At 50.3% G+C, this 14,111-nt stretch overlaps 5 protein-coding genes across 5 annotated transcripts; 3 read left to right on the forward strand and 2 right to left on the reverse strand.

Annotated features, from left to right (window-relative positions):
• Nucleotides 1–227: 227 nt before the first annotated feature.
• On the reverse strand, nucleotides 228–823 carry BO95DRAFT_445667 (uncharacterized protein). Its single transcript, XM_025587198.1, has 2 exons — nucleotides 507–823; nucleotides 228–441 (listed from the first exon to the last, which is right to left on the reverse strand). The coding sequence occupies exon 1, from the start codon at nucleotides 685–687 to the stop codon at nucleotides 532–534; it is 156 nt and encodes a 51-aa protein (XP_025439279.1). The 5' UTR covers nucleotides 688–823; the 3' UTR covers nucleotides 228–441; nucleotides 507–531.
• Nucleotides 824–5,579: 4,756 nt separating this feature from the next.
• Nucleotides 5,580–6,333, reverse strand: BO95DRAFT_226896 (uncharacterized protein). The gene has a single exon (XM_025581233.1). It carries the CDS (start codon nucleotides 6,117–6,119, stop codon nucleotides 5,664–5,666), a length of 456 nt encoding a protein of 151 aa, XP_025439280.1. The 5' UTR covers nucleotides 6,120–6,333; the 3' UTR covers nucleotides 5,580–5,663.
• A 1,296-nt stretch (nucleotides 6,334–7,629) lies between these two features.
• Nucleotides 7,630–8,429, forward strand: BO95DRAFT_445672 (uncharacterized protein). Its single transcript, XM_025587199.1, has one exon. It carries the CDS (start codon nucleotides 7,773–7,775, stop codon nucleotides 8,022–8,024), a length of 252 nt encoding a protein of 83 aa, XP_025439281.1. The 5' UTR covers nucleotides 7,630–7,772; the 3' UTR covers nucleotides 8,025–8,429.
• Nucleotides 8,430–8,814: 385 nt separating this feature from the next.
• On the forward strand, nucleotides 8,815–10,315 carry BO95DRAFT_369954 (DHHC family palmitoyltransferase; the record flags this gene model as incomplete). Its single annotated transcript, XM_025582895.1, has 5 exons — nucleotides 8,815–8,923; nucleotides 8,982–9,477; nucleotides 9,535–9,658; nucleotides 9,716–9,756; nucleotides 9,859–10,315. 5 exons carry the CDS (start codon nucleotides 8,815–8,817, stop codon nucleotides 10,313–10,315), a joined length of 1,227 nt encoding a protein of 408 aa, XP_025439282.1.
• Nucleotides 10,316–12,900: 2,585 nt separating this feature from the next.
• On the forward strand, nucleotides 12,901–13,831 carry BO95DRAFT_226952 (uncharacterized protein). The gene has a single exon (XM_025581234.1). The coding sequence runs from the start codon at nucleotides 13,242–13,244 to the stop codon at nucleotides 13,728–13,730; it is 489 nt and encodes a 162-aa protein (XP_025439283.1). The 5' UTR covers nucleotides 12,901–13,241; the 3' UTR covers nucleotides 13,731–13,831.
• The last annotated feature ends 280 nt before the right edge of the window (nucleotides 13,832–14,111 follow it).

Raw genomic sequence — 14,111 nt, forward strand, 5'->3', positions numbered from 1 at the left:
AAAGCAACTTTCCCACGTTACGACACGACCGCAAGCCTGGAGACTTAGGGTCTGACTTAGCGAGGGTGATGGCAACGCCAGTAGTTGACCAGGTCTTCCAACGGTATGGGATGCGGTCCTATACAGTCCAATGTCATAGGGCTGTGCAGACAGCGGGGTTCATAGGAAAGAAGTACAGTACAGTACAGTACATACATAGTTTCTATTGAGATTCTGATTTTTCACCCCTCGGAAAGAAAATCCTCGTATGTACTCTGCCTTGTGTCCGAAGGAGCTAGGAGCTTCCTAAGCGATCCCCCTCCCCCTCTCCAGAGCCTTATGCTAGTTCGCAAACCAAGGAATGCACGCAAGCTACGTCAGTCCCACCTGGATCAAGTAGACTAACAAGCGACACAGCCGCCTTCGCGTGGAGCGCCCGCTAGGCGTCTAGCGATAGATTCCCTTAGCAAGTAGTTTAGCGGTAGACTACTATCCACACCTTGGCATTCAAAAAGGAGGGAACCCACCCTGCAAACACCCGGGCATGCTAGTCTAGGGGGGTTGTCCGCAAAGAAAAGCGCCCAGCGAGTAGTCTAGGTGTAGTGCCGCAGTGCCGCAGTGCCTCGTGGAGCCCAGACACACAGCCAGAGCTGCTGCTGCTGCTGCTGCTGCTGCCCGCCCTAGAATCCAGGAACATGGAGAATTCATGGATGCATGCATGGGTTCCGGGCGCGACGCCCTCGGGTAGGTTGGTACCCCAGGCTTCCCCATCCCCCTCCCCCGTCTGTCCAAGGCACAACCGCACCGACCGTCCCCTATCGAATCTTCTGAAGTTCGGCGGTATATGTGATGAATTCGGGAATCCCCGAGGGCTAACTGGGTACCTTACTACATACATACAGTAACTACGGAGTGCCTGGCTAGTAAGTTAGTCGAGTCAACGTAACCTGTCGGGCGCAGAGAATGGAAAGAAAAAACCCCTCACCATCACCCTCACCCGCACCCGCACCCGCACCCGCACCCACACCCACGGTCCTACTGGTCCCGCAACTGACGTTCAGCATTTTGTATATGTAGTATACACTCTTAATCTAAGTGAAAAGAAGACTGGGAGAAAAGGGGGGGACAACAAAAAAAAATTGTGGCAGTGTTTTTGAAATCTACCTACTTCCCACAAACACAAACCCAAACACAATGACCCGGCTATCGTGCACGCTAGCTAGCCGCGTTGCGTTGCGTTGCGTTGCGTTGCGTTGCACTAAAGTTGACTCAGGGAGGAGTTGAGTGAGTGCACGGCTAGCTACATCACTTTGTGATTGATTGATTGAGCGAAGTGAACTACTCCGTCGAGATGGAGTGGTCGGTTATGCAGGTTTGTTCCCCTTGTTGAGTCATCTGTGATCCTGTGACCGTGGCCTGGGGTTTTGTGACTCAGGCACACAGGAAAATGAGGGTTGCTTGCGTATGTTTGGCTGTTGTCGTCATTTCTGTCGCTTGTTTGGAGGTTTGGTTGGTTGGTTGGTCGGTCGGTTGATGGTGCAGATGCTGGGGCTTGAGCTTGAGAGTTGGCCTTGAATGAGGCAGGTGATGCTTGTTGTGGTTTTTTGTCTTAGATATAAATAAATATCTTGCAGGGAAAAGGAAAGTTGGGGGGTTGTGTTGTTGGGACAAGGGAAGAGGCGTATGTAGAAAGGAAAACGTAGGAGAGAAAAATGTGAGACATGGTTGAGATGGTGGTGGTTGAGCTTGTGTTTGAACAACTTTCGTGGTTGATCGCAAAGATGCTGTAGACTAGGTAGACAACGATGCGGAGGAACTATGGGGTTGTCCCGTCTACTATCTTGAGGCGTTCTGTATAACCTCAACATCAATGACAGCAACCACGAGAATAGAAGCTCGTAAAGATGGGGGCAGTAAGAGAAGAGAATAGGAAACCACGTGGAACTGCGTGAAGTGACACGACATGATTAGCGATCATCTGGAATGGGTGATATCTCAATATGGAGAAATGCAGCGCCATGACGGAGTTGACGAGTTGTATTGTACGGTGTACACAGGAGGAGCATCGCATGGCGGACGGGCGGGCGGGCGGGTAAACAGGCACTACATGTGGAGGAGGTACACCGCAGCTGAAACTGTCCTGTCCGCGGAACCTGCGTATCATGTACCGGCGGCGCGGCCCCCAAATAAAACGGTGGGTCGTCGACTCCAGTGGTGGGGTAACTTAACTGTTTCCTCTGCTCGGGAGGGCGAAGTCATACTTCTTGATGATGATGATGATGATGATGATGCAGATTAGTAGGACTCGGGGTTAATCTGAATCAATATTGCACATTCTGCCTCTCTCTTCACTACTCTTTCCTTCCCCTTCTTAGTATCCCGAAAGGTGTGTCTAATGGAGTAGTAGTGCTGACAGGAGCGTCGAACACGCAGTTCCAGAAAAAGACTTCCTGTGCCTTGCGGTCGCGTGCAACGTGGTGGGCAGGGAATATTCTGCTTGGCGCAGCGGCTAAAGGGAGAAATATAAACATAGCAACAGTCCGTCAGACTGGATCAGGCTTAGTGGCGGATCGGTTTTCGATACCATCGAATAAGGAACACAAATAGGATGACGGAGAAGAGAAGAGTTGCAGAAAGGACAAGAAGGAGGGAGGTCAGACGTCTTACACAGTAAGAATATCGTCGCGGGCTCGGAACTGCATTGCTTACCAGTTCGGGGATAGTGGAGGTCGTACATGCAGTTCACCGCAGGCAAGAGAAGACTCTGAAACCCACTAGAAGGGGTGTGTGTTTTTGTGAGGTGTGGATGTGGATGTGAGCGTCAAGAAGATTTTTGGCCCCCTCGGGAAATGGTGAGCCATGAAGGAAAAAAACGTGGAAAGGAGCGTTAAGCCTAATCATATCAAGATCACACCATGTGGCTTTTCTCACCCATCAGCAAGCGGGCTTGTCTCGCACCGAGACACACCGTTTGACCCGTGTTCGGGATGAGCCAAAGGCTGTACTGTACGCTGATCTGGATCGATTGGACCGAAGCAACGAGAGAGAGGGTCTAAAGATATCATCAGGATAGTAATGAGAGAGAGAGAGACGGCCCCAAATGCATAGTAACCGCGAGTCCCAGCTTACTATATGTTGACGACAACCAGGATATTGTCTATACTCCGGAGTTCCCAGCGAGCTGAGCTGAATAGCGGGGACCGTCTACGCGAATCGGCCAATTGCAGCACAACATTGCGGGCTTTAGTACACAACCGGTTCTGTCTCTAAGGCACTACTAAAGTAACTACCTGGCAGGCTGTCTGTTGATTGATTCTTTTCTATGAAAGCTGGACCTCAGATATGGAAAGAAGAGATTACCAGACTAATTTAGCAGTGCGACCGCATCCAGGTCGGAGAAAATCGAACTCCCCCCAAATGACGATGGTCCACTTTTTTTTTAAATCCACCAAACCTAAAGTTCTACTCAGCCCTGCCGCCCATGACTCCTTTGGAATGCTTGGAAGCCAAAATTCGGGGCACACCTGTCATGCTTCCCGAGTCTCGTCTCTCTTGCCTGTGCTTACACTTTCCCCCCCTCCGTATTCGACAACCGCTCAAACATACACACTACTGCAGCCGATCATCGCGAGCTGAACCACACAAGAAAAATCCTGCGACCACAGACAGGCGCGAGACCGCCAGTTTCCCCCCAGCCATAGGGTTAATTGCATACAGATACCGAGAGAAAGGGCGGTGGGATTTTGGTTGTTGTTTGCTTACTACCTGGTAAGTTAGCATCCCGGGTTGACGGTCATCGAGGTTGTGGCTGCATGATCTGCATTCCCATCCATGCTCCTTTCCCTCCTCCCCTTGCCCTTAACCCCCCCTCCCATTCCCCTCCCATCTCCTAAGCCTCAGGCCCCCTCATCTAATCTATACCTTTTTCGCTTCCCCGACCTTGAAGGTCAGCCAGTCATAGCGGAATATATCCGTACCAAGACTTTTGCGGCTCGGCGAGAAAAAAACAAATAAAGATAAAAATAAAAATGAAATCCAAGTAAAAAGAAAAAAGCTACACCATGCTATTCTAAGATGCACGAGAAAATGATATTGCCCAAATGAAAAAGAAAAAGATACAGCAAACGGTTTGTGTACAACCCCCCATCATCTAAAAAGGTTCTGGAATACGGGGTTCGTCCCATCATCCATCCCTTCCATCCATCCATCATCGATCTGCATAGCCCAGATGGAAAGTTTCGGTTTCCCAACTTGGTTTATACACCACAAGAAAAAACATGATCCCCAACACGTGCGGAATCATCACACAGTGCAGTGCAGTGCAGTGCAGTGCAGTCCGCCCCAAGTTCTGTGTTGTGCTCCCATAGATGTTCAGGGTTCCCCCTTTGAATGTCTTCCAGGGCTGTGTGAACGACAAAAAAAGCTGCGACTATGATTATTTTCTGCTTGGATCATTACACATTACACCAAAGTTCGGGAACCGGGTGCTTAGTATTCTAAGCCAGTCTGGTTGAACTACCCTGACAAATGTTAGATACGATCCGTTAGTTAAGCAAGCGGTTTTGGGGGGGGGGGGAAAGCTTACAAATTCGCGAAACTGAAGCTTACAGTTCTTCCATTGGTATACCCATGTCTGCTTGTCGTCATGGCCCGTGATCTGACCTGGCCGGACCCGGGCCCGGCAAGTCTAAACTAGTCTCTCTGACAAATTTCGCCAGAAGGAATGAGTTATAGACGATAGTGTTAATGGCTCATGAGTAATGAACCGACCCTGCGGACTACGGAGTAAGTTTAGACAGAAGTCGATAGCAGGCGATGGGAATGGAGGGTGAACTAGGGTTTCGGGTCCCCTCCCTCCTACGCCAGGCAACAAGGCGTCTGTCTCTGACTCTCTGCCTACCAGAGATGCGGGACCAACGGGTACCCTAGTACCCTAAAGCATAACTACGGTACAATATAGTACAATATAGTAGTCAACTCACTAAGTTGACTATTGGTTTACTAGAGATCAACTGATGATTAAAACGATAGAGGAGGTGTACATTGCTGTGACCCGAAAATTCTAGTCTGACAAATCTGTAGAAAACAACATCACTCTATAACAAGAATCATAGAACACATAGAACAGAGGAGAGAAGGAGATCGTCAATTTAAACAAACAGAACAAAAATCTAAACCCCCACAAATCCACCACCGTAAACCAAGGCGTTCTTCGCGGCTGCACGACCGAGTAAAGGCCCGCTTGCTCGATTCGGCAGCCGCCCCAGTCTAAGCCGTATATTTAGTACAGTTGCTCAGAAACGAAAATTCAGCCCAGAAAAATGACAAAAGAAGAAGCCAGAAAAATAAGCAAAAAAAAAGACAAAGCTGACACTAGAAAATGTATCGTGGTATATGCACCCGCTCATGCAAGATCCATTAGAAATGGAAAAAGGAAAAGGGAAAAAAAATATCGCAAAATGCAAACGGCCCGTGACTCCTGGTCATGTCTGTTTCATGTTTCATGCAACTCATGATGAGAAACGCTCAAAACGACGTCAGAAGATTAGAAAGTGATAATTCGGCCTCGAGACCATATAGCATAGCCTCTCTTGAGTTCTGCGCGCAAATGAGATGATTAGCCCTCTGACCACCGAGCTTGTTCCTGGTCGGCCTTACCTTCAACATCAAAACGTAGTCGTAGATCATTTCACCGGCGTGCAATTGGAGCAGGCGACGTGCTGGCACATCACACAACGGGGCTGGTTCTGATACAGTTTTGGCCCATCGCCACACTGGCAGCAGAAGTACAGGTTCCCCCGCGTCTGCGCCCGATCCTCTGGAAGTCGCTGGCCGGCAAGGTCCTGCAGACGGGGTCGCCGTACGTCACCGAAGACTGATAGTGGCTGGGAGATCGGGTTTTGGCAGTCCATCATCGACGGCACGTGTCTGGGGGCGTCTAGCGAGTGTGCGCAGACTGAGTGTGCTGGAGTAGAAGGGTACGGCGACATCTCGTGGCAGCTGTGCAACGACATATCGGCGTCGCGGTTGTCGACAGGGCAGCTGGGGCAGCGTGGCTCGCCGCACTGCAGGCACTCTCTGTGAAGATCGATCTGGTGAAGGCCGTGAAGGCAGGTGCAGCAGGTCCAAAAGCCAGGCATGATTGAATGAGGAGGTTGATAGGTGACTAAGGTGTTGATAGTAGGTATGATGGTGGTAGGTAGTTGTGGTTGAAGTCAAGCTTGTATAGAAGCAGAGGGGCGAAGACAGCGGATGAGTTGCAAGTGTCAATGATTCAGTAGGATGTATTGTGTGTAGGAAATAGAGATGAAGTCCATCCTGAGGACTGCGCCGCTGTATTTAAGCAATCTTAGGATGTTACAACAAGTGAGAAAGTGAAAGAGAGACGACGCTAACGATGATTCAGACAAGGCGTCCTGAACTGCCATTGTGGCTGATTCCACAAAACAATAAAAAAATAATAAAAAAAAACAAAAGGCGCCCTTCAGAACTAGGCTTGTCTTCATCTCAGTCATAAGCAGGTGCTATACCTGATCAGAGCCCGGGGCCATTTCAGAGTCGATCATCGTCAAGGTGGCTTGGCAACTCTCGATTGCTTTTTGGGGAATGGGGGAAGGAAGGGGTTGGGTGGGTGTAGTGCAGTGCAGTGCAGTATCAAGTGGATTGGAGGGAAAAGCCGGGACCGTTTGGCGGTTCGAACTATCAGCTGTCGAGTGCTGTCAGTTTGAATCATTCTGGAATAGCTTGCATGGGAACATCGTAAGATATGCGCGCCAGTTGAGTCAAATCGACTTTCGCAAGGGTCCACCGGGTATCATCGCAGTAGCGGAATCCGGGCGAGCGAGGCTTGGAAAATGGAGGCTCGTTTTCGGTTGCCCGTCCACTCCGCCCGTCCTCCAGGCTTTCTCTCTCCATACTAACTTACTGGTAGTAACTACTGGTACCTAGTAACTATCCGTTCCTACTAACTTACTAACTGCTTTCTCGTTTTCCCCCTGAGGAAACCCACTCAATACTCAAGGCTCAATTTACTTACACTCCCCTTTCATTATCTTCAATTTTATTTTTATTTCTATTTTCTTTCCAAATTAATTATATCATTTATCCATTTGATTTCAAATTTGCTTATTCTTCTCTTTTCCTCTAACGACCTCCTGGTTACTCATCCATTCTTGGCTAGCAATTCATTTTGATAATCGCGCGCTGTGCTGTGCTGCCTGGCTGAGGCCTGGGAATGAGCTCCACTTGGTGGTCACCAGTGCCCGTGGATTCAGGCAACCTTGCCCAGAGATCGAGTTCTAGATGCGATGCGAAGCTCTGACTCTTACCGTCTATCTCCTTGGGTTTTAGGAGGATTCTCCTGCTTGCTCGTGACGATTTTGTCGGTCAACGAGCGGCGGGCTGTCTACGAATAAGCAGGCACCCGTACTAGTTCTGCCTAAGCCATCAACGCCCGTCGTGTGGCACATGCCCTTTTGCAAATGACGTTTGGGAACCATCGCGATGACTGATCGCTCACTCGCGCTCATTGCTAACTTTGATTTTCTCCACGCTGCATTATTGCTAATGTTTCGATCGGTTTCCCATCGGACTTTTGTCCTTTGGCCCTGCCCTTGACTCTCAGTCATTACTACTACTAGTATTGTTCGGAGTCCCCGACTTTGATCATAACGCTTGGCCTCTATAGCCCCTCGTGTCTGGTGTGCCTTGAAACCGACCAGCCCCAATTCTCTTCTTCACTGCTCAAAAGCCCAGTTGTAATGATCGCTTCTCATTCGACCTCTGCCCACTGGATGTTCCCATTGCCCCGGCTGGTTCTGGAAGCCTTACTCCAGACTTCAGCTCTACTTGTCACTATTACTCATAGTCAGATCACCGGTATGCCGTGGACTCGATTCCGTGTGACCCCTGGCAAACCGTTTTCCTTTGCGCGTCATAGCTGGCAACTTCCACAGGGCTTGCCAAAGCAGGTTCTCAGCGTCCCCAGATATTCCATTACGACTATCTTCACTCACTCCCCCACTTCCAGCTCTCGAAGGATGTGATTATGGCTGTCAGGTACATAGGCTGCCACATGGATGAAACGTCCCCACAGTCTAAGACAATCCACGAGGAGAGGGATTTAGTTTGGCAGGCAAAAAAATTGAAGCCTTTGACCAGTGCGCGGATAGCGTGTGGCCGAGAGGGCGGATCTTAGTACCGATCTAGGACAATCACTAGTTGAGCCGCACTAGACACGTGTGTCTCACGCTCGACAAACAAATGAGCGATTCCGGGGTTGCCGGCTTGAGCCTCGAGGTCATAACTCACATCCCGGTATTATGATATCGTCATGCATTGAGCTGGGTATTGGGGCCAAAGTTCATTGTTAGTCACCAAGGAGGACATTCTATAGTATGAGACCGGTATAGCGCAGCAGATTTTCTTGAGAGAAAAATGAATGTAAGTAAGAGGTAGCTACGTAGTCGGTTGAAAAGGTGATTTGGAATGGGGCATCTATCGAAGTACTCCGTACTCGAGCGATAAGCCCTGTCATGTGACATGACATCATGAGCTGTGTTTGCCTGGTTTGCAAACCACGTGCTGGGTCGGAATCCGATCCCCAATCCCCAATCCATGATCATCTCCCCTCCTCCCCGTGCCATCCATCCTCGTTCATCAGGCACCGCCAGGGCAATTGCCTTCTATCTCTTCTATTCGGGTCTCCACTGTACATACCCATTGTTTGTCTAGACGCAAGAATATGGATACATTTGCAGGCTAGAGCGACCCCTGCCGACCCTGACAATTCTCCGATGCGGAGGTGCCTGCAACCCGTCTCGCGGTTAACTTCCAATGGCGCGGCCTGACAGGCGAATCAATCTAGCGGTCGCCAGGGCCATCCCTCCCTTCTTACTATGTGTCTTTATATATGCATCCTATGCGGTCACCAAGCCCTTATGCAGTGAGTTACTTCAGACGAGGATCCGTTGGCTGATCTGGTTGACTAAGCGTTCCTATAGTCGACTATCTGATTCATCCCCTTTCCAAGTATGATCGCGACAGTCACGCTGGCGCGGGAATCGCCATCCTCGTGATCTACTACGTCCTTCTCCTGCTCGTTCTGACAACATACTTCCGACTCTTGCATACCGTAACCTGGAATGCCGGGCTCCTGCCGCGAAAAGCTCCCCCGCCAGCAGAGACTGAACCTACACCACCCCAGTCATCAGGTCGCCATCATCGAAAGAAGAAGAGACATCGACGGCATAGAAGTGTGGAAAAGGCCAACGCGATAGACAGAGATGTGGAGAGCGGGGCCGACTCGACCGCGGACGGGGACATGATTCCCTGGGATACACATGGGATGGAGACCTTTTACACCAAAGACGTTTTTGTTTGCCAGCCGGATGGCCGACCTTTGTACTGCTCCACATGTTGTCATTTCAAGCCTGATCGGACTCACCATTGTCGGGAGGTTGACCGATGTGTTCGCAAGATGGACCACTTCTGCCCTTGGTGAGGAAATCTTCCAGATATGCCTTGTCTATGTGGCAGTGCTAACTCAGCCTACAGGGTCGGAGGAGTGGTCTCTGAGACATCCTTCAAATTCTTCATTCAATTCGTGTTCTACACTGCGCTCTATTGCATCTTTTGCTTAGTTGTTTGTGCAGTGTTTACTGCTGAGATCAAACGCCAGGTATGGTTGCGATGCAGCTGTAATTGGATTCTCCACTAACCTTTTTTTTCTGAACAGACTGGAGGGGCGAATCCTCATCTGGCTGTTGGAATTGGATTGTGAGTCTTTGTCTTCCGTCCCTCTTCACACCTCTTAACTGTACTAACATTACCATTTAGGAGCGGTTTCTTTGGACTTTTTACTTTTGGAATGACCCTCAGCTCTATGCAACTCGCCATGTTGAACTTGACGACGATCGAAAATATCAATCGTCGGTCAGCCGTGTGGACCTTAGCCATTCGCGTGCCGAACCATCTGCTCGGTCGGCTCAATCCCGACTCTCGCTGGGCCCCGACCTTCCGCACCATCACGTACCCCTTACCCCCGATGCCCCTCACCCCCGAGGCCCAGAAGAACTATCAGCCGCCCGGGGAACAACACATCTTCGCAATTCTCCAAACCCTACCCGGAGAGAACCCATTCGACCTCGGGAGTCCCTTCAAGAACCTCCAGCAGGTGCTTGGCTTCAACATCATCGACTGGTTTGTGCCGCTCAAGCAGAGTCCGTGTGTCGTCCGTAAGGACTCCGACAGCTTTTTCGAATTTGGACCCGTGGTGTCACGGCTGAAGCGAGAGGCCGGGCTTGAGAAGCCAGCTTTGGATGAGAGTCGTCCTTAACGGACCTGAGCTCGAAGTACGCAAGCGCGAGAGACTGGCTTGGTCCTATAATACTTATGCCATTGCTTTGGTTTACGTTAATCTGAAGTTCAGCTTGCGGCTTGGACTTTTTTTCTTATGCCTTCATTTCTATTTTTCTTTTCTCTTTTCTTTCAGGTTAAACCTTGTCATGTTTAACTTGGTGGTCAGGCGCACCGGTCTTTTTGTTCTGTGTATAGAGCGCTCAAGGTCCCACTTCTACTCAGGCTAATCGAATTAATACTAGTATGGCATGGGGAGTATATTTGTGGTCGTGTTGTATGATGAAGCATTCCCAATTTCCGTCGTAGAATTAGGTCCACGCTTGCCGAGATATATATCATCGACATTCTCGTTGAGATATCCGCCTCCAGTTCATCCATTCCAGAGCCCCCCCCCAAAAGACATCCCATCTCCCATGACGACGCAGACGGAAAGTGTACAGTTTCCTCTGCTTGAGCTGGGGCTTGTCAATCCACGCCGATGAAACTGCAGAGAAGCGGTGCAGTAGCTAAAAGCACAGAATGCCTAGATCAAGAAACAAAGATCAGCCGAAAGAGAGAGGAGACCGGACCAAGGAGCCCAAATCTTTATTCTGGATGACAGAATCACCAATCAAGTTGTGATAATAGACCTCCCGACGAGAATTAAGGTAGGGAAAAAGTTCAGAAGAACAGATGCATGCATGGCATGGAATTGTTACAGAGTGCGAGTGCTAGTATTCCCCCCCCCCCCCCTTCCGGAATTTTTCGCCGATTTCAGGGACACCGCCAGAGATATTGTCAATCTAGGTCCGACCAAGTATATGATGTACTGCGTGGTGAGACTCAAATACTGCCAGGCTGTACCCGATTCTGACCTTTTTGGGGTCTGAAGGCTGGGCAATGCGGATGGCGTGTGTGTGCGGGCGGCTGGGTAGGCTCTGTACTGCGCGGCGTGCTTAATGGTGCCTGGTCGAGGAGGGGGGGTTTCTTTGAGTATCTTTTAGAAACAGAGGGGTCTTTATATAGAAAGTGAGGAGAAGGTGGTAGTTGTTGTTGACTATGTTTTGGTTTCAGTAAGCAGATAGGTAGGAAGGAAGGAGGGTTTCTGGGATGAGGAAGGTGGCCGGCGCTCAGCTGACTGGACTGGGCTTGGGTTGAGGATCATATTCGCATGTACATACTAAAGAAATGGGCTGGCTGCCTTGGAGCATTACTAGAATGGCATGGGATGTGGTGCAGCTATCTTAGATCTAGGAAGTTTGCATGGTTTTTTTTGTTTTTTTTTTTTTGTTTTTCTCGGCAGCATCTGATTGTATTTCGACGGCTACGACTGTTGGGTTCTACGTGTGAAGGCGGTAGTGCGAGATGCTCGATCGTTTGATGGAGGCGATCGACACAGTTATCGTGTGGTAGCCTGTCTAAGGGTGGTCCAACAAGGATGCTTGAAATTCGATCGCTGAGGTTCATGGAAGATATGTATACAGTGAGACTAAAGGGATAAGACCAAACCGAATAATTGCTGAAGACAAAGATATCCCCAGAAAGTTGCCATAATACATGAACGCCACCTGTGCAGCAGAAGTAGAGCTTGCAGACAGTGTACGCGTTGTACCTGCCACGGAGATGTGTTCAAAGGATGTGGGAGGATCAGTCATGTGCGGATGGATGATTGCATTGTCGAGCCATGGGGAGCAGAGCCGTGGATGGACCCCATACCAAGCACGATTATGCCTGTTGACAGGAATGACAAGCTGCGTGGTCGCAAACCGTGCATCGGCCGAAGCTCAATGCAGGGTTGTTCTCCGAGCCGCAGGCACAGCAGATCCACCAGTCGGCCATCGATGGTCTAGCAGCGTTGGGAGAGGTATAGGTGCGGATGGTGGAGTTCATGGCTGTGACCTGTGGTAGATCCTGAAGCCGGTAGGCCGTTATCAAGGGATTGTGGTGACCACTAACTAGTCACTTTGGGGAGCCCCTTTCGGGTAGGTAGGTTGTTAGTAACGATGATTTGGAAGGGTATTTGAGCTAGGTTGATGAAGAATATGTGTGACTGTAAGCACTTTGTTTTTGATGTCTGCTTCCAATTGACCAGAATGATGTTGCACCCTTCTTTGATGCTTGGTGTCAAAGATGGAAGGTGTGCTGGATCCCCATCATGAAGCTTTAATATTTCATTCATTGTGTCAAAAAATGCGAGATTCTCCTGCACAACTCCATCATAGGTCGTCGTTGAGATGCCCATGTACCAAATGTCATGTACCCGGGGGAATTTGCGCCGCGACACGACAGAGCCCTGGCCACCATTGCAGCTGAAGATAGTGAGTTTACCAACCACTCAGAGGATCGTGATGCTGGTCTAGCTTGAGCTTCAACACCCGGGCGATTAAGCCACGACTGGAGGCCAAGAATGGGCATTTGCAAGCAAGCCTCTTTCAAGGCCGAAGGTGACACCTGAAAGCAGACGCCTGATATGATCTATTTACCTGTGAGTCAAAAGAAGATCATCACGGCAGTAGATGTATGGTTATGCCACTGAGCGTGAGGTAGGTTTAAGCCTGCAGAAATCAGGCCGGTAGGGCGGGCAACGGATCAGCCTTGTAGTGACGGATGAGTCTCCTCTGTTCTGGCTGTGATTGGCCTCGGAACGGTCAGCTGTACATAAATCTCAAGCATGGTGCCTGGCAGCTCAGCTTACTTAGCAGGATCACTCGAGGAAGACATGCGCATGCTGTATCCCAGAGAAAATATCTTCAGAGACATGCAGGAAATAAGGGATGTACGGGGAGGAGGAGAGGAATTGATTAAAATTCCGTGATGATAGATTATCATAATTTAAGATTCCCGTGCCACGAAGATCTCACCGGGATGGCTTGCTAGGAGTTGTTTCAGTACAGTCTTCCCTCCCGTGTCACATTCGTTTCGAGATGCTTTCTAGCGATGTGGCGGGGACAAGGACTTGTAAGGATAGACTCCAGTCATCTCGGTTAGTGGCGTGGAAAACGGACGCTGAGGCACGCAACGTAAATCGCGCACCCGGGCCGGCTAGTGAAGCAATTCATGAAGCGTCGGAGGTGGGTGATAGTAGTAGCAAGGGCCATCTATTGACCAGAGCGGAAGGTCGCCGTTGTTTCAGAGAGGGCGGAATATGCCCAAGGCATGTGAATGCTCGCCTGGTCACTTGCTTGACAGCAGAAACTGGCCAGGGCCTTTCGAGGGCCGACTTTTCGGGCCTGCCACGAGGCCGACACAGCGCAGCGTCTGCGACCGGGGCCACTGCAGGGCACAGCGTTCCCGGTTCTTGGGTCTTCGAAGACCAATGTCAGTGTTCGAGAAGACCCGCGGGGCGGATCCGGGTGTTGAGGTCCGCAGTTGACACAGATAGACTGCAAGCAAGATCCATTGAGCAACTGTGATCGAGCACCGCCCCCTGGATCGACGCTACCCAGTGTTAGTGGTGGAAGTTCGGCCTAGTTTACGGAGTAGAGGTGGGCGGGGGGGCTTGCGAGGCTGTGAGCGCTGGACTGGACTGCTTCAGACTGGTCGCCTTCCTGTTCTTCTAGAAAGCCCGCCCTACCCCACTGGTATGAGTCTGGGCCATTCACAGCCCTTTAATGTTACTCGGGCTGATGATGGTCGGCTCCGGAATGGGGCCATGAGCAACATGCCGACGGCCTCAGACTTGTTCGGCGTGATGTCATCCGCTCTCCTTGCTTGGCAAGTTGTAACGTGGTGGGTAACGGCACCGGGTAATCAGCCCGGGCACGAGGACTGGAAATGGGAGTAGGGTTGGGTTG

Source organism: Aspergillus brunneoviolaceus (assembly GCF_003184695.1).
Source record: "Aspergillus brunneoviolaceus CBS 621.78 unplaced genomic scaffold BO95scaffold_61, whole genome shotgun sequence".
NCBI lineage: Eukaryota > Fungi > Ascomycota > Eurotiomycetes > Eurotiales > Aspergillaceae > Aspergillus > Aspergillus brunneoviolaceus.